At 56.9% G+C, this 27,025-nt stretch overlaps 1 protein-coding gene across 6 annotated transcripts; it reads left to right on the top strand.

The window, feature by feature from the left end:
- Positions 1-525: 525 nt before the first annotated feature.
- Positions 526-21,573, top strand: GMEB2 (glucocorticoid modulatory element binding protein 2). 6 transcript variants are annotated; one of them, XM_040609006.1, is made up of 11 exons: positions 526-611; positions 6,695-6,858; positions 7,368-7,520; positions 11,466-11,563; positions 12,313-12,440; positions 13,853-13,956; positions 16,071-16,228; positions 17,922-17,993; positions 18,586-18,723; positions 19,273-19,395; positions 19,612-21,573. In XM_040609006.1, exons 2-11 carry the CDS (start codon positions 6,728-6,730, stop codon positions 20,247-20,249), a joined length of 1,743 nt encoding a protein of 580 aa, XP_040464940.1. In that variant the 5' UTR covers positions 526-611; positions 6,695-6,727; the 3' UTR covers positions 20,250-21,573. The 6 variants fall into 6 exon arrangements, with proteins under 6 accessions (XP_040464940.1, XP_040464943.1, XP_040464942.1 ...); XM_040609008.1 differs by lacking the exon at positions 526-611 and adding an exon at positions 4,690-6,383; XM_040609007.1 differs by lacking the exon at positions 526-611 and adding an exon at positions 4,690-6,388.
- Positions 21,574-27,025: the final 5,452 nt, after the last annotated feature.

Here is a 27,025-nt window from a genome sequence, read left to right as displayed (position 1 = left end):
CAGGACACTGCGGGGGCCCTGCAGGAGCCCCGGGGGGCACGCTGCTCCCGGGGCAGGGAGGACACACGGGAGCCCAGAGGTCACGCTGGGCACGGGAGAGACGTGCAAGAGCCCCGGAGGGGTGTGCAGGGCACGCGGGGACACACGCAGGAACGCAGGGCATGCAGGACACGGGGGGGACGGGGACGACACGCGGGGACACACGCGGGAGGCCCGCACGCACACAGGAGCCCCGGGGGACACGCGCGTGCAGCCGGGGGATGCCCACGGTGATGCCCACGGCGGCGGAGCCCACGCGCGGGTAGCCCCGGGCGGCGCGCGCCCTCTCCACCCCGCGCCCCCTCCCGCCGGTCGCGCAGGCGCACCGCGCCGGCCCGGCACCTATTTCACAGGCAGCTCGGGCCGCGGCGCCCCCGCGAAATAAGTCCCGGGAGCCGGGCCCGGCCGTGCGCCTGCGCGGGGGGCCGAGAGCCGCGCGCGGCGGAGCCCCGCTCCCCCCCACCCTGCCTCCCTTCCCTCCCTCCCTTCCCTCCCTCCCCGCGCCCACCGCCCGCCCGCCGCCCAGCCGGAGCGCCCGGAGCCGCAGCGGGGCAGCGGGACCCCGGCCTGAGGTAAGCGCCGGGCCCGGCCCTGGCCTCGGCCGCCGCGGGGCCTCCGCACGCGCCGTCCGGCCGCCGGGTCCCTGCGGAGCGTCAGGACGTTACGGCAGCGGCAGGAGACGGCGGCAGCGCCCGGCCGCCCGCCCCCGCGCGCCCCCCCCCCCCCCCCCATTCCTCCTCCTCCTCCTCCTCCTCCTCCTCCTCCTCCCTCCCGCGCGCCCGGCGCTGCCGGCGTGAGCGCGCCCACGCTCCCCCCCCACCCCCTACCCCGCCGGTCTCGCGCCCGGCGCCGCCGGCGGGAACGCGCGCGCCGCGGGGGGGTTGGGGGGGGAAGGGGGGTGGGCACCCTCCGGCTGCCCGCCCGGCGCCACGCGGAGCAGCCGGCCCCGGCCCTGGGGGGGTCTTTAGCGAGGCGGCGACCCCCGGCGACCCCCCCCCCCCCCCCCCCCCCGTGTAGCCGCGCCCCCCCCGCCGGGCGCACCCCGAGTGCCCCCCCCGCTCTGTGCAGTCACAGCCCCCCGTGCCCCCCTTACATGCACCCTCCCCCGTGCCTCCCCCCCCCGTGCAGCCACAGCCCCGCGCGTACCCCCTTACATGCACCCCCCCGTGCCCCCCCCCCCCCCCCGTGCAACCACGGCCCCCCGTGCCCCCCCCGCTCTGTGCAGTCACAGCCCCCCGCCGTGCCCCCGTTACCTGCACCCTCCCCCCATGCACCCCCACACCGTGCAGCCATGGCCCCCCCATGTACCTCCTTCTATGCACCCCCCGTACCCCCCCCCACGATGCAGCCACAGCCCCCAGTGCCCCCCCCGCTTTGTGCAGTCGCAGCCCCCCCCCCTGCACCCCCTTACACGCACCCTCCCCCTGTGCCCCCCACACCGTGCAGCCACGGCCCCCCGTGTACCCCCTTATATGCACCACTTTCTGTGCACCCCCCATGGCGTTCCCTGCTCTGTGCAGTTGCAGCCCCCCCGTGCACCCCCCTCTGTGCGGTCACCCCTGTCCCTGTACATCACCCCCCGTGCACCCCCCTCGATGTGGTCACCCCTGTCCCTGTACATCACCCCCCGTGCACCCCCCTCTGTGCGGTCACCCCTGTCCCTGTACATCACCCCTGTCCCTGTACATCACCCCCCCGTGCACCCCCCTCTGTGCGGTCACCCCTGTCCCTGTACATCACCCCCGTCCCTGTACATCACCCCCCGTGCACCCCCCTCGATGTGGTCACCCCTGTCCCTGTACATCACCCCCCGTGCACCCCCCTCTGTGCAGTCACCCCTGTCCCTGTACATCACTCCCCGTGCACCCCCCTCTGTGCAGTCACCCCTGTCCCTGTACATCACCCCCCGTGCACCCCCGTCTGTGCGGTCACCCCTGTCCCTGTACATCACCCCCCGTGCACCCCCGTCTGTGCAGTCACCCCTGTCCCTGTACATCACCCCCCGTGCACCCCCCTCGGTGCGGTCACCCCTGTCCCTGTACATCACCCCCCGTGCACCCCCGTCTGTGCGGTCACCCCTGTCCCTGTACATCACCCCCCGTGCACCCCCGTCTGTGCGGTCACCCCTGTCCCTGTACATCACCCCCCGTGCACCCCCGTCTGTGCAGTCACCCCTGTCCCTGTACATCACCCCCCGTGCACCCCCCTCGGTGCGGTCACCCCTGTCCCTGTACATCACCCCCCGTGCACCCCCGTCTGTGCGGTCACCCCTGTCCCTGTACATCACCCCCCGTGCACCCCCGTCTGTGCTGTCACCCCTGTCCCTGTACATCACCCCCCCGTGCACCCCCCTCTGTGCGGTCACCCCTGTCCCTGTACATCACCCCCCGTGCACCCCCCTCGGTGCGGTCACCCCTGTCCCTGTACATCACCCCCCGTGCACCCCCCTTGGTGCGGTCACCCCTGTCCCTGTACATCACCCCCCGTGCACCCCCCTCGGTGTGGTCACCCCTGTCCCTGTACATCACCCCCAGTACACCCCACTTGGTGAGGTCACCCCTGTCCCTGTACATCACCCCCCGTGCACCCCCCTCTGTGCAGTCACCCCTGTCCCTGTACATCACCCCCCGTGCACCCCCCTCGGTGCGGTCACCCCTGTCCCTGTACATCACCCCCCGTGCACCCCCCTTGGTGCGGTCACCCCTGTCCCTGTACATCACCCCCTGTGCACCCCACTCTGCAGCCACAGCCCCTCTGTGCACACCCCCACCCCTGTGCACCCCTGTCTGTGCAGCCACAGCCCCCCCCCCAACCCCCCCCCCCGCACTTTTGTGCAACACTCCTCCTGCACCCCCTCCCCCTGCGGTCTCCTGCAGCCCCCCTCACACACCCCCCCCCTCTGTGTGCCCCCCCCGAGCTTTCCCCCACTGTGCACCCCTCACCTGCATGCCCGCCGCGCCCCCCCCCCCCCCGGCTTGCTGCCCCCATGCACCTGTGGGAGCCCAGCTGTGCGCCTGCCCCTGCAGCAAATGCACCCCAAAAACCTCACCCTCCCTCAGAGTGGGGCAGTACTATTTTTTTCATTTCCCCCCCCCTTATTATTATGCCCCCCCCCCCTTGTCATATAGGCTCCCCGCCTTATTATACTACAGGCTACTTTATTATGTGCCCCCCCCCCCCCCCTTTTTCTTCTTATTTCCTCCCCCTTTTTCTTCTTATTGCCCCCTTATTTATTATTTTTCCCCCCTTTTATTTATTTATTTTCCCCCCCTTTATTTATTTATTATTTTCCCCCTTTATTTCCCCCCTTTCATTGATCTATTATTTTCCCTCCTTTATTTATTTATTTAATTCCTCCCATTTATTTATTTAATTCCCCCTTTATTTATTTAATTCCCCCCTTTATTTATTTAATTCCCCCCTTTATTTATTTAATTCCCCCCTTTATTTATTTAATTCCCCCCTTTATTTATTTAATTCCCCCCTTTCTTTATTTAATTCACCCCTTTCTTTATTTAATTCACCCCTTTATTTATTTAATTCACCCCTTTATTTATTTAATTCACCCCCTTTATTTATTTAATTCACCCCCCTTTATTTATTTAATTCACCCCCTTTATTTATTTTATTCACCCCCTTTATTTATTTTATTCACCCCCTTTATTTATTTTATCCCCCCCTTTATTTATTTTATCCCCCCCTTTATTTATTTTATCCCCCCCTTTATTTATTTTATCCCCCCCTTTATTTATTTTATCCCCCCCTTTATTTATTTTATCCCCCCCTTTATTTATTTTATCCCCCCCTTTATTTATTTTATCCCCCCCTTTATTTATTTTATCCCCCCCTTTATTTATTTTAGTCCCCCCCCTTTATTTATTTTAGTCCCCCCCCCTTTATTTATTTTAGTCCCCCCCTTTATTTATTTTAGTCCCCCCCCCTTTATTTATTTTAGTCCCCCCCCTTTATTTATTTTAGTCCCCCCCCTTTATTTATTTTAGTCCCCCCCCTTTATTTATTTTAGTCCCCCCCCTTTATTTTAGTCCCCCCCCCTTTATTTATTTTAGTCCCCCCCCTTTATTTATTTTAGTCCCCCCCTTTATTTATTTTAGTCCCCCCCTTTATTTATTTTAGTCCCCCCCCTTTATTTATTTTAGTCCCCCCCTTTATTTATTTTAGTCCCCCCCTTTATTTATTTTAGTCCCCCCCCTTTATTTATTTTAGTCCCCCCCCCTTTATTTATTTTAGTCCCCCCCCTTTATTTATTTTAGTCCCCCCCTTTATTTATTTTAGTCCCCCCCCTTTATTTATTTTAGTCCCCCCCCTTTATTTATTTTAGTCCCCCCCCTTTATTTATTTTAGTCCCCCCCTTTATTTATTTTAGTCCCCCCCCTTTATTTATTTTAGTCCCCCCCTTTATTTATTATTTTTAATTGCCCTGCCTTTTACTTACTATTATTTCTTGCCCCCCTTTTCTTTATTATTATTTCCCCCTTTATTAATTTTTCCACCTACTTTTATTTCTTGTTTCCCCCCTTTTATTTATTATTTTGTCCCCCTTTCATTTATTATTTTTCCCCTCCCCCCCCCGCAATCTTCACTGCACCCACCGCACCCTGCTCGGTGCCGCCCATGGTGCCCTCGGGGGGCTGCATGCGGCTCCGCTGAGCCCCGATACAGCCGGGGTGCTCCCTGCCAGCCTGCTCCCCCCAGCCCCCCCGCACCCCACTGCTGGTCATTACTTGTGTTTTCAGCCCAATTTTGCTCCATCCCACATTGGTTCCTGCCTGGAGTCTGAGGCTTCCCGCAGCGGGGTGCAGCCCCCCTCCCCGCAGGAGCTGGGTGGGCTGCCCAGAGCACCCCGAACCCGGGCACCGGGGTGGGGCTGGCGCAGGCGGCACTAACGCAGCAAGGAGGGGGTTACCCCCAAACCGAGGGCAGGCGCAGGGGTGGCACCGGCACCGCGAGGAGCACTTGCAGCGGTTAAAGCGGCTGCAGCTGAGCACCGGCGCTATGTGTTGCGCCGTCGTTCGCTGCGCCGGTTTGTACCCTGATAAAACGCAGCGGCTGCTGCCGGGGTGCCGGAGCGATGGATCCGGGGTGCGCTGCAGCCCTGCCCGGCTCCGCCATCCCTACAGTGCTGGTTTGTGGCAAACCCTCTGGTTTCTCGCGCCCTCCGCCCGGTTGCGGTCCCTCGCCTCGTGCCTTGAAGTCCCTCGCCTCGTGCCTTGCTGCTGCAAACAGTGGTGCTGGCTTCGTGCTGGCCCCTGCAGGGACCGCGCCACCCGTGGCTGCTGGGCTTGGAAGAGCCCCGGGGAGGGGGAGCTCATCTCCTGGGGGTCAGGCAGATCTTTCTGCAGGACACTAACCCTGTTGCAAAGTCACGTTGGAGCCGTCGGGGCAGCGCGGTGGCCCGGGAAAGGCGCTGGGAGCCACGCGGCTCCTCCGCCGGGCTGGGCTGGGTGCCGCTGCTCTGTACAGGTCCCAGCTGGAGCTGCCAGACCTCGCAGGGGAGCGAGTGCTCGCGCAGCTGCCCCCGAGGTGCTTCACAGTCACCTGCTTCTCCAGACGCAGGCATTGCGTGCGAGCAAGCGCTGCTCCCAGCGCAGCCGTGCTTCGCTCACGGGACGGGCTGAAGCTCCTCAGAAGGTGACTTGCGAACAGTTTTGTGGCTCTAAATAGCGTGTGCAAATTTTACTGCGCTGTCCTTGTAACGTTAATGATGTGTTTGGAGGATGTTTATGCATCTGTGTGTTGGTAAAGGATATTTATTTCTTTTTCCAACCTCTCCTATTGCTTAAATGGCTTAAAACTGCTTTTAATTCTCTAGTTACCTGAAATCCCTAGGAAAGCAGGCGCAGGGCGTGAGGTGTCAGAGAGGTGGGCGACGGGGGACCGGGGCTGTGCCCGTGGGTTACGTTGTGCTCTGGGTATGGAGGCTGGAGCCGCTGGGGATGTCGCACAAACCGTGAGAGCATAAAGCTGCGCGGCGCCTTGTGCCTCCAGTTAATCAGGGGGTTGTTGGGGTTTTTTCCCCAGGTTTCTGCTTGCAGATGAAATAGTGGCTTTGCAGGGGCGGATGCTGAAGTCTGGTTTAAGTGCTGTCTTCAGTCTGTTGCCGATTTACGAGAAACGTGCACTTCGAAATAGTTTTGGGATGTCACTTTGTTCCTGCAGGCTTGCAGTACTTTTTTTGATCTTTTGTGTGTGACTTTGGAGGAGGGGAGACTCCCCGTTTCTGCCGTGGAGGAGACAGTGATGAGCTCCTCCAGCAGCGTGAAACCCTTCTGAGATAGTAGGAATACATTTGGAAACGCGCCTTCAAACCGCGTGCCTTCGTGGAGGTCTGGTGAATGCCAGGGCCATTTTTTATGCTTCCCACCGGTTCCCATACTCTGCCCCTCGCCACCTGCGCCCCAGCCCCTTCCTGTGCCCATCGCCCTCAGCCAGGCTGCAGAGCGTGCGTTACGCTACGAGCCTCCCTGCATCCCTCTGGGGATGGAGCAGCTGGGGGTTTGCTGATCCCCTTCTCCTTAGGAGCGTGGGTCCCCTGCAGCCACCTCTCCCCTTCTTCCCACCGCGCCGGTGGTCTTTCCGTGCCCGGTTTTAGCAGGGGGGACCTTTTGACGTGGGGCTTCCCCTCGCTTCTCTGCAGGCAGCTGGTGACCGAGGGCTCTCCCGCCTCGCGATGGCAACCCCGGACGTCAGCGTTCACATGGAGGAGGTGGTGGTGGTGACAACGCCCGATGGCACGGTGGATGGAAGCGGCATGGAGGAGGTGAAGACGGTGCTGGTCACCACCAACCTGTCCCAGCACGGGTAAGAGATGAAGTCAGTGTACGCCAAGGTGATGTGCTAGAAAACCTCTTGTCTGTGGTTGGAGTCAGCTGGCCTGGGTGTGTTTAATCTCCTGCTACTTAGTCCTGTGTCACTTCTCACAGCGGGGACCTCGGTGATGCCTGGGCAAGCTCCAGTTCCTTGTTAGGTCCCCGCTGGCACCCCCAGGACCATACCCAGGGCTCCCGGCTCTGTGGCTCCAAGCTTGCAGAGCAGGCTCCACTCTTTTCCCATTAAACCTGAGTTACCAGTGGTGGTTTTAAGCTGGGGTTAGCTGGAATAAAAAGCAGTGCAGCAGTTTGGGTTGGATGTTTTGGAGAAAACTGGGAAGGGAAAAAAACCCCAAAAGCAAACCCAAACTAAAATATCTTCTGAGCGGATGTAAATGCTGGAGTGGACACAAACCGGGTTGGAACAGGACACCAGTAGCTAAATGGATGTTTTTTTGTTATTTATTTCATGATTGCTTCACTCGGCTGCGTACCCCCAAGAGATGAGTCTGCCTGCAGTGTGGTGAGCGCGGCGCAGCTGGGCCCCCTTCCCAGCACGGGTTTGGGGCTGTTTTTCGGCAGAGCTCTGCAGGAGCCTCCACCGTTGGCCATTGGAGCGAGAGAGGTGGCCTTGAAACCACGCAGCGCTGAACAGTGAGGCACTGCTCAAAAAATCAGAGTGACTGTGTCTGATTTTTAAAGTGCTGCTGCTTTGCTCAATTTCTGCCGTTCTTGTTGGCGTTTTGCATCCGGACCTGCTGTTCACTCGGGACGCTCTGTTCAGCTGCAGGTCGGTCAGGTCTTTGCTTCCACGGCCAGAGTGCCTGGCTGGTACCTTGAGGGCCCGTGTAGCGGAGGCTGTTGGCTCTGTGTCTCCACAGTCTTTCATGGGACAGTGCCCGGAGCCCAGAGACGTTTCAGTGCTTTTCTTTTTTAGTAGGCAGAAAATCCCAGGTTCACACCTGGAGCTGGATCCGGGCAGGTTTGTCTGATCCAGGCATCCCTGCGTGTGGCAATAAGGGGGTGGCGAGTGGCTCTTTGCTGCTCTGCGCAAAAAGGAGATGTTTGTCTCCTCAGATCCGCCCTGCTGCTCCTGTCGTTCCCAGTGGCTCGGGGCAGGGCGGCAGGAGAAGGGGCAGCTGGTACCTTACAGCACAGGGGCTGTTCCCCTTGTCCTGCTCCAGCTGATGTAAAACTCTGGAGCAGCTGCAGCCCTGGTGGGGCGCGGGCCGGGGCAAGCCATCAGCACCAGGGTGGGCAGCGGGGGTGCCCCCCGCTCCTCTGCATCCTGCCTCTGCCAGTGCTTCTGAGCGCCTCATCCATGCCCAGGAGAGTGGGGGGTGGGGGGGTGCTGCTGGCTGGCCCACAGCGGCTTCCTTGGCTCCCTCTGTGGAGAAGCAGCCAGATGTGAAACTTGGGATGTGGCTTCTCCTGGATGCGGAGCGGTTTCTGGTTTTAATGTGGCTCTGAGCCTTTGCCAACCCACGTGCAGCAGCGCAGTGTTATCTGAGGACACGGATCATGACAGAGGCTGGCTCCATCAGTTTTGTTTCCTTTTGCTCTTATTTCCCCTCCTGTTTTACTTTGGAAGCCTTTTCCCATCCTCCCAGTGCCCCCTGGATGGCCAGGAGCAGGACAGCTCTGCACAGCTGGCAGGATGGATGATTTTTATTTAGTTGCAGCTACGATCGGAGCATATCTCAGCAGGCATTCAGAGTCTCCCTGAAGATTTTCCGTGCAGCTCTCTGGAGAAGGGCTGGTGGACAGGCTCCACGCTCCGGGACAGCATCAGGTCGATGGGAAGGACGTGGATCTTGAGCTTGCAGAGCAGATCCCAGCCGCTGGGACTCCCCAGGGGTGCAGGGCTGGTGGTGGGTGGCAGCATGAGCCACCCACAGTCTCTGGAGCCTTGGACGGTTGCCTCTGCCAGGCTCTGCTCCTGCCGGGGAGCTGCCGGAGCGGCGCTGGCTCCCTCTCCCAGCTGGCATGAGGGAAGTGGCTGCAAGCACCAGCTGGGATTCCTCGGCTTTGGCTCGGTCGCCACTCACACGGGGAGCAGCCTTTCAGCTTGTCTTATGTGACACTCGGAAACCAAGCTCAGCCTGAGGGTTGATGCCGTTTCTAGTGCTCCTTTGGGTATGGTTTGCTATTTAAAAAAAATAATAATTATACAAGCAATGATTAAGAGCTTAATTAGTTCATGTGTTTTTAAGATTGACTGGAAAAGGCAGAGGGAAATGGGAAGATAGTAATAATCAGCAAGAAGCTTTTCTCTTTCATCTGCGATCGGAAGGGACCTGCACTTGATGCTCTGATGAGGTGCTTGTATTTCTGATGGGCAAGCCCAGCACAGGTTTCTGATGGAGGCTTTTTCTCTGAAGTTTCCAGGTGAGGCAGGAGCAGAGGAAAAAGGAGAGGCAAGCCCATTGCTTTATCAGCACGCACTTTCTTCTCTTCCTCCCATCTGGTTTATGGATCCTCCCAGGGAGGAAGACGAGAACCATCCTCCCCCAGCTTTGTCATGGCAACTGGGGAAGGCAGGACCGGCTTGGTGGGATGCACCACTGGGGCTGGGAAGGTGTTTGAGTTTTCTCCTTCTCCTGTATCTGCCTCAGTTTGTTCCTCTGGAATGGGATGGGGAAGCGGTGTCAAGAAACTCTCTGGGTTTTTTTTGTGGTTTTCTCTTCCCCCAACCCAGTTACGTCTCCATGGCAGATGCAGACTTTAGTTCATTGAATTTTTCATACAAGCTGCTGAAGTTAGTTGGTTTATTTTTCTCTGGAGGATGGAGTTGAAACTGTGGGCTGGGTTATTTCTCCCGATCCAGTCATTCCTTTCAGTGCTTTTTCGGAGCGGTGCAAATGCGATGGAGTCCTGGAGGAAGCTGTGTTTCAGGTGTTGAATTTCTGCTGGGGTGTTTCTTCTAGATAAGTCAGTGGAGGTTTTTGATCTGGAGGCAGACAGTCAGGGCTGTGGAGTGCTGGGCTTGGCACATCAGAGGCAGCTGCCTCTTGTGGTGCTGGTGCCCCGCTGTAGCAGCATTGCTGGCTTGTCTCCACATGTGTCTGGAGAAGTGCAAGAACCAAGCCACGAACTGATGAAGAAAACCCAGGTTCCGTTCTCGTGTCAAACTGTCACTTCTGTAACATCCACCTGTGTGCAGATGCCTTGGCTCCCAGTTTACCTTTTCGAGTCCTTTTGTGTCACCTGTCACCCTTCCCTCCCAGGGTCAGGGTGGATGTGACACCGTGCAGTGCTTTTGTTCCACAGCTGGGGCCACCCTCAGCTCTCTGAAGCACCATCTCCCGAGTTACTCACCCGGTGAGGCTGAGCTGCCGCCCACACCGGTTCCCTTATCTCCGTGCTGCTTCCCACCAGGTACCTGCCCTGCAGCTGCAAGGGGAGGGATGCTCTGAAACTGCAGTTCCACCCCGGAGCTGTGTGTTAGGAGGCCAGGATGGAAAAACCGGTTGCTCTTGAATTTGCGTGTCCCCTGGCACCACAGGTGGGAAACATGGTTGCCAGTGGGTCACTAGGACCATTCTTTTAATTCACCCGTGGTACCAGACCAGGGTAGATTTCAGTTTTATTTTCTCCTTACAGTTTTCCTTAGGAAGTTTATGTGCTGAAGCAGGTGAAAAGTTAACTGTGTTCCCAGCCCTGGCCCTGCAGGTCAAGCTTGCCACAGTAATGAGACACCTTCAATAACAAAACCAAACACAAAACCCATGAGGAGTGTGGTTCATGCTGAGAGCTGGCTGGGGTGCGCAGGTCTGGTCTGTCGGGGTACCAGCATCTGCTCCCCGCCTTGCGCCGGACCCTCCCAACCAGGGGGTGAGGAACCATCCTGGATCCCAGACCTAAGTGTCTTTCCCGTCTGAGCGTGCGCATGGTGAGGGTGCGGGTGCTGTGCAGGACCAGCACCAGCTGCGTGTCTCCAGCAGCAAAGCACGAGAGAAGCCGGGGATCTCCGGGGGGTGTGTGTGTGTGCGCGGATGGAAGTAGCCAGATAGCCATGGCATTAACTAACAGCTGGCTATGTTCAGTTGTAAGAGGCTCAGAGACTGGACCATGAGGGTCTACAGCTCACGTTATGTTCATTCTGCCCACGGATCCTCTGTCAGTTTGTCAAACTCCTTTAGGGCATGTTTGTGGCTCCTTGAGGTCTTGCTCCTGGGAGTATCCCATGTACCGGGGGATTCAGCCAGTTCATCACCCAGACAGCAGGAGCATATTTCACACATGTTTTTCCTGGGGAAATCTTCTCAGGCAAAGCTGCCAGAGGCTGGCAGCGACTTCTGAGTGAGGGGCCGTGCTGACAGCATCCTTCCACGCCAGCTCCCCAGCATGGGCCGCGTGCCGGAGGCAGCTCCGTGGGGCTGGGATTCAAAGAGCTGCTGGCAGCGGTCCTGCCTGCTGCGGGGCTCTGCGTCTCCCTACGGACAACTGGAGCTGAGCCTTTCAGAACCAGAGCTGACTTCTGGCTCTTGTGGGAAAATGTAGTCTGAGTGACTTTGGAAGCGATGTCTCCGTGGGGCATCGGGTGCGGGGGTGGCACATCCACATGGCTTAACTCTGCCTCTCCGACTCTCTTACCAGCGGTGACATAAACGAAGACACACTGGAGACCGAAAACGCAGCTGCTGCAGCTGCTGCCGCCTTTACAGCCTCCACGCACCTGAAGGAAGCGGTCCTAGGTAGGTTCAGCCCCTGCCGTAGCCCCTCGGTTGAGCGGTGCCAGCTCCACAGCCCGGTGCCGGTGCTGTTCGGGAGGGTCCGACTGTGCAGAGGTGCCGGCCGGCCCCGGGGTGCTGTGCCGGGGTGCTGTGCCCAGCACCGGCGGAGCCCGGCGAGGGGAAGGGAGCCGCAGCTGCTGGCTGGGCGGCTGCTGCCCTCTCCTGGTGCAGGATGAGGCCCTGCGCCTGCCCGCGGCTGGCTCCTGCCCTCCCAGCTTGCGATGGGGCTGTCGGGTTTGCAGCGAACTCGCTGGCTTTGCTTACAGCAGTAGTGTATTTCGTGAGCAAAGGCTGTGGCCAGCTGGGCTGGAGTTGACTTACCAAAGTTTTAAAGTAAAACTGTTTAATTACCCAGGCGATATCACTGCTTTCATTTTTATCAAGAATTTACTTTCTTCAGCCCTGGCCGCTGGCTTTGCGGATTTCACGCACTCACCTGCAGCCAGATCGGTATAAATCTGCCTGTCCGCGCTTGCCTGAGAAATCTAGGGGTTGGGTGCTTTAGTAGCAAAGTGCAAGTGAGTGGTCTCCATGAACCCCACCACGCCCCGTGATGCATCGTCTACATGTGGGTTTCTTTGTTGTTTTTTTTTTTTAATCCTGAGCTTCAAAACTCCTTTTTCACTGTATGTGTGCCTCGGTGTGGTGAACTGGGGGCTGTGACTCATGTTTCTTTTTGATCTGCCCCTTCCTCTGTTCCCTGTGAGAAGTGAAGATGGCTGAAGATGAGGACAGTTTGGAGGCAGAGATTGTCTACCCCATCACCTGTGGGGACAGCAAAGCCAACCTCATCTGGAGGAAGTTTGTGTGCCCCGGGATCAACGTGAAGTGCGTGCAGGTGAGATAAAGGGCCCCAGCGCTGGACTCCTGCCTTCCCATGCCTGTGTTGCAGGCTCGCCTGGCTTGGCTTGTTTTAATGAGCTTTGGTACGCTGCTTTGCATCAAACCATGTCGTGGTGGGGAAGGAGGAAATTTTCTTGGTGCTGTGATGCCTAGTATTTGCTGCCTTGGCCAAGTTGAGCAGTCTTGGCTGGAGAGATACTGCCTCAGTTTAACTGAATTATTGAAGAATCTGAGAAATTTGGGCACTTCCAGTGCCTGAACAGTTTGGAAGTTGAGAATTTGTTGAGAAGTTCCGTGGTAGGGGACCTGCTGAAGAGCTTCTACTGTGTCCTGGGTAACTCGTGGTTAAAATTTGCATGATTCAGGAGCATATTCTGAGTGATGCTGTCATAAGCCATCGCTGGCAGTTATACACAGGCTAAACAATACCCTGCTGAGGCAGCGTCCCCTCTGGGCTCTGTTGTAAGAGGGTTTCCTGAAAGATGGTCCTTGCCCTTCGTAGGAGAGATGGTCTTTTCCATCCGTGAGGCAATAGGACAGGTACAGCTGCGAATAATGCTGCTGCCCAAGATCAGTCATGGCACCAAAGCTCACGTCCTTGTTCAGAGAAGCAGTGTCTCGTGCAGTAGTGCAGAGTGAGCTCTGTTGGTCAACGCGGGCATTGGAAAGGGGAGGCCTGGGCTTGGGAAATCCTTCCTGAGATTGGGGTAAAGCAGCTCCGTAGAGAAGTGCCTGATGCTGAAGACTGCTTTTAGATCAGCACGTGGGTCCAGGCGCAGCTGGGTGTGTGGGGCAATAAAAGCAGGGGGCAGAGCTGGCCGCTGACACGGTGTATGCCAGCTCCCTGGAGCTGGTTTTGGTAAGGGTGTGTGCGCTGCGAGAGGGGCCAGAGGTTTCACTGATACCAGCGGCTGGGCTCGGTAACAGGAGGTCAAAGACCGAACGAGTTTCTCCTTTCCTTGCTTGCGGAGGGTGTAGCGTGCCCCTGGAGCCAAACGTCACCAGTCACAGCCTGGCTTTTGTTGTGAGTCTGCTTTTAGCAAGAGTGTGAGCAGCTACTGCTCTTAATTACACTTTGCACACGTTACGGGTTTCTTTCCCGGCTGTCCCGCCTGGGCTGGGTATTTAGCAAACCCCTGTGCCACACACACCCCTGAACCCTTGGCTTTGAGCAGCTGTTAACCAACCGTCTGTGAAAGCAATATTTGTCTTTAATCTTTTTAACTGGGTCAGTGTTCTCTAAGGTTGGGCAGTGTGTGTCATCCCTGTGTCTTTGTGGTAGTAAACAGCACGTTGAGGCTGTGACGTGGCCAGGCAGCCCGGCTCTGCTGCTGAATCATGCTTGCAGGGCACACTGTCGTTGGCTTGTGGCTTGTCACACTGATGTTGCACTTCTGCCTTTTGCAGTTTGACGATCACCTAATTAGTCCCAAGGAGTTTGTCCACTTGGCGGGCAAATCGACCCTGAAGGATTGGAAGCGGGCGATCCGGATGAATGGGATCATGCTCCGGTTAGTCTCTTCGTTTGTATCTGCAGAGCAACAGCGGAGACTTTCTGGGGGATGACGGTGGAGTGGAACAGAGCCTTTGGCACGGCAAATGCACCACTGAACCATTTGCCTTTATTAGAGCCTGGCCCAAAGTGTGCCCAGTGGCTTTCCTTTATCCTTGTGTCGAGGGAATAATTTGGGGCAAGTATTTCCTTGGTCTTTGTAGGACTTGAAGCACACCGAGCTCCCACCTGGTGTAAGGTCGTTGAAAATTGTAATGGCCGCTGGTGATCAGGCCGTGCTGTCTACAGGTTCCCAGTGTGACTTACCAAATGGAAGTCAGTCTGGTCATCAGCTAATGCTCCCATTGCAGCATGTCTGCTTTACATCGCGCTTTTTTTTTTTTCCCCCCAAGGACTTATTTAAAGCTTATTTATGCAAGCATTTCTTTTCTGTAGTCTTAACTACGGTAATTTAATTCTTCTACGGTCTTCTTGAACACCAGCCTGAGACTGTGATTTAATTAAAGTCTGTCTCTGCCTGTAGGCAGGATAAAAAAGCATCACCTCCTTCCCCAGGAATTGTCAGTGGTTTTGTACTCTTTTCACAGGGTGACATTGCCTTTGCCCCTATTCTTCTGTTTCAATACAGGCGGCTCCCATATTCCTTCTAAGCAGCTTTTGCTCCACATAGATTTTGCATAATAGGCTTATGCTTTGGCAAGGCAGGTCTTTCAAGGGGAAAAAAAGACTTGATGAGGAATGTGTGAAGGCAAGCCCAGCAGCCCATGGGAGCAACTCTTGGGAAGCTGGGGTTGTTGTTGGCCAGCAAGGCCTGGGGGTGCTTCGGAGGCGGCGTGCTTAGCCTGGGAAGATCACGTGCCAGTGTTTCAACCTCCTCTGCTTAAGCGGAGACACCTTATTTTAGTTTATGAATAGGGTTATGCTCCATCTCATTGAGGTGTAGAGTCACAATGGGAAGGAGGAGGCGGCAGGCTGTCTCACCCTGAGCTGAGGCTTCAGCTGACCCTTCTGCTGGAAGCTGCAGGGCACTGGCAGGGAGGTGCTGGGGGGGCCGAGCTGGGACCTTCTTCCTCCCTCAACAAACCAGGAGTTCCTCTGTCCCAGCCAGGGTTCTGAGTTAGAATTACAGACCCCTGGGCAGAAAAGCCTGCTCAGAGCAGTGAGACCAGCTTGGTTGGAGTCTGGGTACTGCCCTGCTGTTGGGGGGGTGGGAGGGCAGCAGCACAGGGCAGCTCTGCCTCTGCTCTGGGGACCCCACAGCCGTGTGGGAACACTCGGGGCAGGTGTGTGCTGCTCATACACAGGCAGGGGTGTCCTCAGAGCAGGTCAGGAGAGCCCAGGGAGGAGAACCCTGCTCAGCATCACAGGGCAGGGATAAAACTGCTGCCTGGGAGCATGGCCCAGGGTGATGGAGCAAAGCTCTCCCCACTGTGCTGCCGTTGCAGGAGTGGCAGTGTTTGGGCTCTAAATGGTGTGTGTTCCCTGAAGGCTTCCAGCCAGCAGATCATCTGCTGAGAGTGGTTTGTCCCAGTGCTTCTCCAAGTATCTTTAGTTTTACAGGGATATATCCTTAGGAGAAGCTCGTGTGTCTCTTGAGCCTCTCAAGTGCTCCAATGGTGAAAAAAGGAGTTTCTTTCTTGGACAAAGGGAATTCATCCTCTCTGGGTTGGACTTGGAGAGGAACCTTTTCAGAGGGCTGAAGTCCCGCTCCCCCTCCTCCATCCCACAGGAGGATGCGGGATGCAGCAGGGAAGTGGTCAGAAACTGAATCTGCTGCAGCACAATGGGCTTTTTTTCTTCCCATCCCAGCCTCCTGAAAGGCTTTACCGCCCCTGGAGTATTGCGTGGTTGTTGGATCTGTGCATGTGGCCAGTACGGAGCAGGCTGTGGATGCTGGTTTAATTAATTCTTAGTTAACGCTGCCTCTGAGGTCAGGACACAGGTACACTTGTCAAGGGGAATGCAGGACGTTGCCTCTGCCTGTTCTCCTGGCTTTAGCTTTTCACTTGAGACTTTTAAGAAGTTTGGGGGTGAAAGCTGCCAGGAGCTGTGTCTCAGAGCTCGCTGCTCCTGCTGATGTGCCTGTCCCTGTGCTTGCTCCCTGTCTTTCAGGAAGATCATGGACTCAGGAGAGCTGGATTTCTACCAGCACACAAAGGTCTGTTCCAACACCTGCCGGAGCACCAAAATCGACCTGACCGGAGCCAGGGTATCCTTGACCAGCCAGACATCGACAGAGTACATCCCTCTCACTCCTGCTTCTACGGATGGTACGTCCAGCCACTCCTCGCACCCTGAACAGGGGTGGTAAAGCATTAAAGCACAACGAGCACCGCGTAACCAACACCCCTTATGGTTGCCTCTCTTTCTGGCTTTATGGGTTGTTTTATCCTCTGCTTTCTCTCCCTGCTCTGTTGCAGGATCCCCCATAGCAGAGCTAGGCAGAGTCGTTGTTAGAGCATCTTGGCAGAGATGCAGTAACTCACCTAGTTGCTCTGTAACACTGCATGACCCGAAGAGCCGCCCTTCTGGCCTCCTGCCTTGCCCCAAACTGTGTAGCTGAAGCAGAAGACTACAATTAATCTGTAAGAAAACAGTAGTCATTGATTGATGAAGTTCCCTTTTGTCCTCGCTGCCGGTCGGGCACTGTGTCCATAGGGCTTGTCCCGGGAGGCAGGGATCAGCTTGGCTTCTCCTGCACAAGGTGCCAGAGAAGGGGTCCCTCCTCCTCCCAGCTCTGACCTGACTTCCAGAATAACTCAGGGATTTTCAATTAAGGCTCCTCAGCTGAATTATTATGGGATTTGTCTGATGAAAGATTAAAAAGAACTAGAGGATACAACAGATTTACTTTTTTATCTGCACTCCTGTATGTAGTCCATAAAGCTGCATTTAAATGATGATGTGGCTACGTAGCTGTAGCCCTAAACTTAACCTAACCTATAATTACAGGCAACTATTTTACTGGAAAGCTCTCTGATTTTTAAGTACTTGTGTATTTGTTAACTTCTTTTACTTCTGAGAGTTGAGGAGCCCCCAAAGAGCCCCACACCCTCGGCTCCTGCTGGTGTCTGTGGGAGCGGAGCAAGGACAGAGTGAGCCTTCAGCCTCTGCACCTGCCTTCAGCACCACGGCACAGGATTGTGGTGGGGAAGCCGATGCCAGGGCACAGTGCAGCCTGTCCCCAGCCCTCTTGTCAAATGTGGACATCAGCTCACTAACAGGGAGATGCTTCCCACGCTACTGGGCTGGGCTGGAATAACCAGAGCCCTGAAGGCTGCAGAGTAAAGGAGCAGAGTAATTGGATTCAGTGGCAGCGGCTGAGCATTGCAAACGCTCCACACAGCACCACAGGTCTCTGGCCAGATTCCCATTCATCCCGCTCCTGTGCACGGCTCAAATGACGCCGGTTCCCCTGGCTCTATGGTAACAAAAGCATTGAGATGTGGCAGAGCTGGAGGGAGGGAGCCCCCCTGCATCCCCACACAGCGGGTGGATGCTCTCCCCTTCGAGGCTTTAGAAACCCTCCAGACATCCCAGTCCTGCAAAACTGTAAGCTGGGTAAAAAAGCACTGCCAAAACAAATCAGACTCTAAATCTGTTTGACTTTTGCCCTGAGCAGTAGTAGTGTGTGTGCAGGGGGGAAACAGGAGGGAGATGCTGCTCTTGGGCGTGTGTTCTTGTGCAGGGGTTGCAGAACTAATCCCCAGGGTGTTGCACTCCACTGTGGAAAAATAAGTACTGGTGGCACAGCAACGCGTGCGGCTCCACCACCCGCTTGGGCATCTCTCTCCACTCTGCTCTGAGAGCCACCTTCCAGGAAAAGTGGTCCTGTGCAGTAAAAAGGAGAAGTCACAGAAATGCAGCAAGGGAGTGCTTCCCTCAGAAACAGCCTGTGAAAAATACAGAGAAAAATCAGGACTTGGGGTTTTTTTTCTTTTCTTTTTTTGCTATTGGTTGCAGTGAACGGATCCCCAGCTACGATTACCATAGAAACGTGTGAGGATGCCAGCGATTGGAGCACCAGCATCGGAGGTACGGCTTAGGATCCCACTGGGCTCGGGCTCAGCGCATCCAGGGCAGTGGATGGAGGAGATGAAGGGAAAGAGGGAAACGGCAGGGACGAGGAGCAGCACGCTTCTTGCTGGAGCAGCCCTGCCTGAGCCTCCACTGACATTATTTGTTTGCTGCTTACCGGCGCATAGCGCTGCGCTGTATCCTGTCTGCGTGTGGTCTGGCGGCAGCACCGGCTGGGGATGAAGTTGTTTGTAAGCGCTAAGATATCGAAGTGTAGGCCAAGTGCTCGGTGTGGCTCTAGGAGAAAGAGGGGGGGAAAAAATAATCAGAGGGGTCATAAAATCTTTCTTGTTCCTCTGGTGTGCTCTGAGCCACAGGCTTTTCTGTAGCATTGGTGTCCTGTTTGTGTGTGACAGAGGATGGGGAAAGCGTGTCCTTTTCCAGCTGCCCCTCCGGGTACGCGCTGGCGGGGCTTTGCCCCAGCACCCTCTGCCTGCAGCCTGTCGGGGCTTCACCCTTGCAGGGGCCAGAAGGGGATCCCAGAGCGCATTTGCCATTTCAACCCCCCTCCGAGGATTTTGAGGTTCTCCCGTGCTCTCTCTTTCCCCAGATGACACCTTTGCTTTCTGGCGAGGCCTGAAGGACACAGGTCTCCTGGAAGAAGTGATCCACGAGTTCCACCAGGAGCTAGTGGAGACCATGAAGGGCTTGCAGCAGCGAGCGCAGGATCCCCCGCTGCAGCTCAGCGGTAAGGACCCGGCCATGGGTGCTCGGGATCATCTCGGCAGAGGGGCTTGTGGTTTGTTTTTTTCTTTTTCCTCCTCGGGGATATCTTGGTGGGACTACAGGGAGATAGTTCACCATCAATAAATCCCATTTCTGGCTGCTCCCTGGGCAGGCTCGTGGTTGTGCTTGGGGATGCTTCAGGTGGCCTCAGTTCTCCAATTCCCTCTGCCTGGGGCGTCCTGGCTCTGGCTGTGGGTCTGAGCAAGCGCTTGGCTTGGGAACCGAGCTGGAATTTAGGCCATCGGGATAACGGTGCAGCAACCAGCTACTGTGCCAGCAGATTTCTTATCACCCCTGCTAAGCAGGAGAGCACTGTTTGTACTCTAGTGACCTCTTGCACTTTCTCATGACTTCTCCTGTCTTCTCCTCTTCCCCAGCCTCTTGCGTTACCCTCCCACAGATTTTGGCCGTCTCAGCTGATGTGTTTGCTGTCGTGTGGCTTTTTACCAAGCCGTAAATAGTTTGCATGGGGAATTTTGCTTTCCTCAAAGATCTGTGTCTTCTTTTTAAGATGCTGTTTTACTCAACAACGTAGTCCAGAACTTTGGTATGCTGGACCTGGTCAAGAAGGTCCTGGCCAGCCACAAGTGTCAAATGGATCGCTCGCGGGAGCAGTACACGCGGGATTTGGCAGGTATTCCCCTGGGACATGCGGGTGCTCTGCCAGTGGCCGTCGCTGCTAGCATGGGTTGTTCCTGTGTAAGGAGGTGGGTGGGGGGTGGGGGGGTGTTAAAGCTGGTGCGTGCTAACCCAGTCATGGTGGGGCTGGCTGCCACTGCTCCAGGAGGTGTCACAGTCCCTGGGAGGCTTGTCCCAGGCCCGGGCTGAGCCAACCGTCTTCTCTCTCCAGCGCTGGAGCAGCAGTGTGACGAGCACCGCAAGCGAGCGAAGGAGCTGAAGCACAAATCGCAGCATCTCAACAATGTCCTGATGACCCTCACACCTGTCTCCGTCCCCACGCCTTTAAAACGTCCCAGGCTGACCAGGGCCACCTCTGGACCAGCTGCCATCACCTCCCAAGTCCTGTCCCAGCCAGCACAGCTCGCCGTCACCCCCGGCGTGCCCGTCTCCCAGCTTGCCAACATCCCTCTTGGCAAAGTGGTCTCAGCCCTCCCGCCCTCCGTGCTAGGGAAGAGCCCGTCCCAACCTCCCACCGCCAGCTCCCCGGCCTCCCCACTGCTGGGAGGGTACACAGTACTGGCCTCCGCCGGCTCCACCTTCCCTGGCACGGTGGAGATCCACCCGGATGCTTCCAACCTGACGGTGCTGAGCACGGCAGCAGTCCAGGATGGCAGCACAGTCGTGAAGGTGGTGAGCCCCTTCCAGCTGCTGACGCTGCCAGGACTTGGCACGACCATCCAGAACGTTACACAAATGGCTCCCAGCGGGAGCACGGTCGTGACCGTCCCATCCGGTGCCACCGGGGACGAGCACGCTGCCGCCGCCATCGAGGTGACTGCAGTGGCTGACGAGGCAGAGCAGAAGTGAAAGGGGGGACTCGCCTGGAGGGACGCTGGCCGTGCCGCTCTGGGTGGAACTGCCTTTTTCTCTGGCTGCGCTGTGGGATGAGGAGCGGTGTAATGAGGGGCACGGGTTAACGAGACTCAGAGCGGCTCACGTCTGTAATGAGAAGGTGCAGGTCAGAGGGAAGGAGGGGGAGGAAATAATGCCTGAAGAAGCAAAAGGCAAAAAAACGCTCTGCCCTTTTTGGAGGAGAGAAGGGAAAAAAAAAAAAAAGCTTATTTTTTTTTTTTATAAAGCGTTCTTCCCCTGCTCTCATGGAATAGTTACTCTGTTTTAGCTCGTCAGCCTTGCCTCATCTGCAGGTGTAGCTGGAGCGGTTAGAGTGGGCAGGAGCAGGGGCGCAGGGCAGGGCGAAGGCAGTAGCGAAGGGAAAAGCAGGCGAAGTGCTGAGCAGGCACCAATCTGGCTGCCGAGGGGTCTGGCATGAACTGCTGGGGTGCATCGGAGCTGGCTGCGCCTGGTGCCTGGGGGCTCCAGGGAGGGAGAGGGGACACCAAGGGAAGGTTGTCCACGGGATGTTGTGCGGTCATCGCAGCCGGGAAGAGGCTCCACATGGCAGCGTAGACGCAAGCCCTGGGAGGTTGGCTTCTGCGTGATGCTGGCTTTGGGTGGCAGGAACAAGCAGGAGCTCTCGTGACACTGGTCGTTGCGGGTTGCCCAGGTTTGCTGGGGGAAGGACTGGGGAGACACAAACCCAGAAGGCCAGGAAGAGCTGTAACTTCCGAGGATTAGGGTCTCTTTCTAGTTTTCTCAAAAAAAAAACCAAACAAAAAAAAAACAAAAAAAGGAAAAAATCTGTTTTGGGGGGATTTTTTTTAAGCAAACAGCCATTTTTCAGCAAAGCCCTTTGGTAGTGAGGATCATGCCATGAGGCAGAGATGTATGCAGGGAGATGAGCTGGACGGCAGCACTCTGAGGAGCTTCCGCTTATTACTGAGGTGTGACCCTGGTGCAGGATCTGGCTGGTCCCCGGTCCCCAGCATCTTGCTGAGCGCCTCATCCTGTGGGAGCTGGATGCTGCTGTTGCCTCCCCGCTGAGTCTGAGCAGCCATTCTGTAATGGGGTGGTTGGCCCCCTCAGTACTCCTTCGACCGTTCAGCTCGCTGCAAGTCTCACCTGGTCCTGTTCTAGGGCACGCGCGTGCCGTGGGGCTGCGGCGATGCTCACGCTGTCTCTGGCTGGAAGGAGTCAGGTGCTTGAAGTGTTGGGGTTTCTACAAACTTGATCTGGCAGCAGCAGCGATGACAGGTCGCTTTAATGAGCTAATAAATATTTTTTTTTGAAAGAGCGCTGCTGGTTGACTGTGTTTCTGTGTCTGTGCAAAGTGGGGCTGAGTTGGGACAGGAATGTGCTTTTTGTAACTAAAAATGCACCGGCACATGTACTGTGTGCTTCCTGCTGGCTGCACATGTGCAAAGGTGCTCCAAATCCTTTGAGGGTTGTGGGCACGTTGTGATGCTCTGACTGTATCCTTGGTGTTTGAGGAGGGTCTGGGCTTAGATACACCACTGCATTTGAGGGATTTATGAACCACAGGGAAGATAAAGGGGTGTTTTGTTTGTCTGAATCTGCTAGCTGTGGTGCTGTTTGCTAAAGCACCAGGAGTGAAACTTGGGGGGGGGGGGGAACCCTAGGGTTTGTTAAGGGAACACAAGAGCAGTTTTGCCTTAGAAGAGGGTGATTCTCCCATTGGAGGAAGGGAGAGAAACCTGCTGCTGCTGCTGTCGACCCTGACACGCGTGTGAGTTTAAGCAATTTTGGTGCTACCTCTGCGAGTGGGAGCAGTTTTTATCTGAAATGTGTTCATAGAATAAAAGGATTTGTTATTTTTTTCTTTGCAGAGGATGCTCTTAATTTCAGGAACTGGAAAGGTTGGGGCTACCCCGCGAGCCTGGCAGAGCAGCCATTGCATGGAGGATCATCCAGCCTGGCTGCAGGATGGGGCTGTCCAGGCCAAGTTAAGAGTTGTGGCTGTGCCGGCGTCTCCCGGCGCTCCGGGAAGGCACTGTGGGAGCAGGGGATGGAGCCGAGAGCCCATGGGCATGTGCTGCTCCGGGGGAAGAGCCTGGAGACGAAGCCCAGGGGTGTTGATGCTGCAGCTCCGCTTCAAGTGGAAACTTGGCCCTTTCCCGTGGCAGCAGACGGGCGATGCCGTGTGTCCGTGTGGAGGCACAGCCCGTTGCCGTGGGGTCCCTCTCCATTAGCCGCAGGGTCGCTGTTAGGAAATCTCCAGTTCTGTGTGTCACCACCCCAGCAAAACCATTAATTCACCCCACTATAGGCTAATTCTGCCTCTTCTGCCAGGCCAGCTTGGACTGTCCTTCCTTCCTCCTAGCAAATACATGTTAACTCCTTCCTCGCCCCGGGGAGGGGACAGCATGGCCAGGCCGTGGTCACTGGGGTGGGTGGGCGAGGACACAGCTCAGCAGTGTCACCTGCTCCTGCAGCCCCCAGCCCCTGCCCTGGACACCAAGGATGGGGAGGAGGCTGCAAGGGGGCTCCTCTCCATGCTCCTGCCGTTGGGGGGATGTTCCCACATCCTCTCTTGGGGGCAGGAGCTGCCATAGCTTCAGCCACTTAATATTTTCAGGGATTTTCAGAAATTTTTGTGTATAATTAATTTTGTCTTCAGGTCCAGCCCTGGTGAGATGGACATGGTGATGAAGAAGAGGGGTGTTGCAAAGGGAGCATTCTGCAGGTGTGGGGAGACAGAGTTGTCTCAAGGCTTTTTGAGTTTGCAAGGATGCTGGTGTGAAGTGGATGAAGCAGGAGAGGGATGTCTGTCTGTCCTGCCTGTGTGCCCACCGATGGGTGGGGGAGCCATTGAACACCCCCCGGTCCAGCCTGTGTGCCCCCAAGCCACAGTGGATGCTGTGAGCAGTGGCACCTTTATGGAGACAGCTTTGGTGTCTTTAAGAAAGTTGGGGGTTTTTTTATGGAGTCTGCACATCTGCTCTTGTTCAGGGATGCTCGGAGCGCTTTGTGTTGTTTTATTTTTCCACCCTTTGCCTGAGATTTGAATGTGGGTGGATGCAGCATCATCCTGGGAAAAATCTCCCTGCAGCCATGCCTACACTCTGCGGGGCTGTCACTGGATGCCACTGGCTTTGCTTGTGGCACTCAATGCCATCTCCATCTCCCCCCCGTGCTGCCCATAACATCCTCCCTGCAAAGTACCAGTCTGAACTTTGAAAAGCTGCCAGTAGTTCTGAAGCTGAGCCCAGTGCTTCTGAGGGTGCTGTGCAGGGCTGGGCTGTTCGTGGGGTGTCCCTGGTGTGGGCAGGGTGTGTGGGGGCTGGTGAGCCTGAAACGTGGCTCCAAAGTCTGGTCATGCATGGCACGGCTGGGGCGAACCAGGCTGCGCCCAGCGCTGATAACCGCCAGTGCCTTGAGTTGTGTTTGGAAGAGTTATGACACACAGTCAGGAGGAAAAATGATTTATTCTTCTAAGGCATTATTTTCTGTTTCGTTTTGGCCAAGCCTGGATGTGGGGCCACAGAGATTAGGAGGAGTTGTGCCTAATCAGAGGCTTTCCCCTCCCAGGCTGCCTGCGGTTAAGATATCACAGTTGTTTCTTCCTTGCTATCTTCGTACTTGGGGACAGCATGAGTATGTCAGGCCAAGGAGATGTAAAGGGTTGTGATCACCATGAGCCTCCGCTTGCCTGTCCAGCATGATCAGTGGTGCTGAGCCAGGCCAGGGGGTGCATTTCCAGCCCAAACCCCCCCGCTCCTGTGCTGCAACAGTGAGCATAGGTCCCTCTGGTCACAGGGACCCCGTCCCCTAGCAGTGCTGAGGCAGGAAAGCATTGGTGAATTTGCCCAGCCCTGGAGAGCTGCGGGCTGAGCACCCTGCCCCAGCCACCTCTGCTCTGGACAACCCCCTCCAGCTTATCCTAGGGTTATGATTCAAGAGGGAATGGCCAGGTTGAAAGGCGATGGCTGCTGGGACCTCCTGGCTCCTCTTTAAGGGCATCTGAAAGGTGGCATCTGAGCACAGGGTGGAGCGGGGTTTGTGGCATCTCCACGTTGGTGTGAACAGTGCCGGGGACACGACAGTGGGCAGTGGGCAGGAGGCAGCAGCTCTTCCCTGGTTGCACGCACCTTTACCTGCCCTGAAGACTACACACCACTTTGCTAGCAAAGCATTCCCAGTGTGGGCGTACTTTGCCCTGCAAGGCAACGCTTCCTAGGGAAGTAAACAGCTCCCCAAGCAATAAAATCTCTGCAGGCAGATTTTGGCTGGTGCAATCCTCCCCTCCCTTTGCAGCAGCATTTGGGGCAGCTCGGCAGGGAGATGCTGGCAGTACAGCCCCGTCTCCCTGAAGAGACTGGCTGTGATGCTCTGGGATGCCCTGGCAGTGTGCTCTGCTCCTGGGGGGCTGTGCCGCTCCCAAGCGTGCCGTGGTGCTTCCTTGCTCTTGCAGGGTTGTCGGTGACTCATGGTAGGGCTGGGGCTGAGGCTTGAGAAGGAAAAGCAGAGGTAAGTCATCTGCAGCAAGCTGGGAACAGATCAGTTAGTGTGTGGATAACTGGCTTTGGGCTGGACGCAGCAAGGACGTGGCCGTTGGGGCTTGTGCAAGACACCCTGGCCAGGGGGAAGGTCCTGTGGTGTGTGTGGTGGCTTGTGTCCTGGCTCTTCAGCCCGGGTTTCAGCAGTGCTGGTAACGCATCACTCGTGGGGAGCGTGTCCCACCTGCAGACCAGAGGCACTGACAGCAGCACCGAGGCCTGGGGCTCAGCACTGGGGAGACCCCAAGCTCTGTGCCCCACCAGCGAGGCTGCGCTCGGGGGCTGAGTGCTGCCATGGAGCTGGGGTGGGCTCCCAGGGCTGCAGCGGGTGTCATGCACCCTGCAACTGGAGCATCAGGGTGAATCCCAATGGGTCAACCCACCTGGGGTCCCTGCAGCAGGGCTGGGGCTCCCCAATGCCCACCCTGCCAGCCCGGTGCTGCTGGCAGCTGCCTTCCCAGGGCCCCCTCGGGTGCTCAGCCGTGCTCCCCTTTCCTCCCTGGTACAAGGCCGGTCAGCATCCCGTGGGGAGCGCAGGGCTGCTCTGCTCCAGCCGGGTGTGGAAGACTCACATCCAGAGGCAAATTACATAAGGGACGCAGGTGACTCATACCAAGTCCCTGTTTTTCTTCAGACTGTGTGATGATGGAAGCAATGCTGTTTGTGTTTTCTCCTCCAGGCATCTGCGGGAGCAGCCTGCAGCATTTGGGAAAGACCCACATCCAACCGGCAGCGTTGCAAACAGAGCCATGCCGTGGTCCTGCAAGCGCTGCCTGCACTCCTGCGCTGCCTGCGCTGCTGCCAGGGAGCAGGAGGCTGCGAGAAACCCAGTTCCTCAGCCGCCGGGTTGCTCTGGGCTGGTTAGGGGTGTTACCAGGGCAGGAGATGCTCCAGCATTGTCGTGTGAAGGCCCTCCTGGGTCCCAGCCCATCCTCAGGCAGTTGTGCAGTGCACAAAAGGCGGCGTGCCCGGGGCTGGGGGGGCTGCAGCAGCACACACCCCCGGAGCAGCCGTGATGACTTTGGGGGGAAACCCCTCCATGGCTGTCGGTCACGTCGCCGCCGCAGGAATGGAAACCGAAACTCGGGGCTTCCAGCTGGGTGTGTGTTTGTCTTAAAATCAGCAGATCCTGGGATTTGGCTCTTCCCACCTGACGCGGCTGATGCGGTGACGCAGCTTCGCCTCCTCCCTGCTCCAGCTGCCGCTGCGGCTTCCTCGGCTCTGCCGCCCGGGGACCAAGTCCCAGGAGCGCCCAGCTTCTCCCTGGCTTTCTCCTCCGTTTCTACCACTTTTTCATGTGTGCTGAGCAGGTGGAGAAGCTTTAGAGAAGGTAGTGAAAGCTGTTTTCTCCTGGAGCTGTAGGGAAAATGTCCCACCTGTAAAATGAGTGAAACCTCAAATATCCCATCCACAAGATCCCACCCGTAAACCAGGGTGATGCGCCGGCACCCCAGCTGCTCTGCCTGGGAGAGCCTGGCACGCTCCGTTCGGGGTCTGGCATCTGGGGGGTTGTTCGGGGGTGTTTTGTTTCTGGTTTTCACTGCTGGTTGATGCTGCCTGGGCTATGACAGAGTCATTTGCTGTGGTTCAGAGCAAGGGCTGTGGCGAGGGCTGCTTCTGCCCGCGGGCAACACAAACCAAGGATGCTGTTGCACATCTGTGCGCCTGCACTCGCTCCATGCCAGAGCTGGGGACCAGAACCGCTGCCTTCCGGAGCCCTTTGGCCTCCCTTGGCTCCAGGGCTGCATCTTCACAGGGGAAGGGACTGCTCCTTTCCTGGGCAGGGATGGGGCCCCCGCGCTGCCCAGCCTGCTAATGGTTCCGCAGGCAGCTGCAAGGCAAAGGCTGGGAAGATCCTTCCTGTGCAGGGAAGCCAATCGAAGGAGCTCTGTGGGGCCAGCTGGGGCTGCAAGGCTGAGCCACCCACTTGCCCCTGTGACAAGGCACAGAGCAGAGCAGTGTGACCCTGCAGCTGTGGCCGTGCCCACGCGTCTGGCAGTGACAGGGCCTTTGGGGCACAGACCAGGCGGGTTCAGCCAGCTCCCATGGCCACCCACTGCTCCAGCAGGGTCCATCCAGCACCCACAGGCCTGGGCTGCCCCACACCCCTCCCTGGTGTGAAAGCCCTCGGGGCTCCCTGGGTGCTGCTGGATGGGAGCAGGGTGGGGGCTCCCCCCAAGGTATCCGATGGGTAAAAAAAATGACAAAACAAATGGTTCCTCTTGCTCC

This window comes from Falco naumanni, chromosome 10, assembly GCF_017639655.2.
Source record: "Falco naumanni isolate bFalNau1 chromosome 10, bFalNau1.pat, whole genome shotgun sequence".
Taxonomy (NCBI): Eukaryota; Metazoa; Chordata; class Aves; order Falconiformes; family Falconidae; genus Falco; species Falco naumanni.
The sequence above is the reverse complement of the archived record's forward strand: the minus strand, read 5'-3'. Positions and strand labels throughout refer to the sequence as shown.

Excerpts from the sequence above, each read along its gene's own strand:
- GMEB2 (XM_040609006.1), top strand. The coding sequence starts at position 6,728 with ATGGCAACCCCGGACGTCAGCGTTCACATGGAGGAGGTGGTGGTGGTG. Across the intron at positions 11,564-12,312 it reads CCTGAAGGAAGCGGTCCTAG|TGAAGATGGCTGAAGATGAG; the intron begins GTAGGTTCAGCC and ends CCCTGTGAGAAG. Across the intron at positions 12,441-13,852 it reads TCAACGTGAAGTGCGTGCAG|TTTGACGATCACCTAATTAG; the intron begins GTGAGATAAAGG and ends TGCCTTTTGCAG.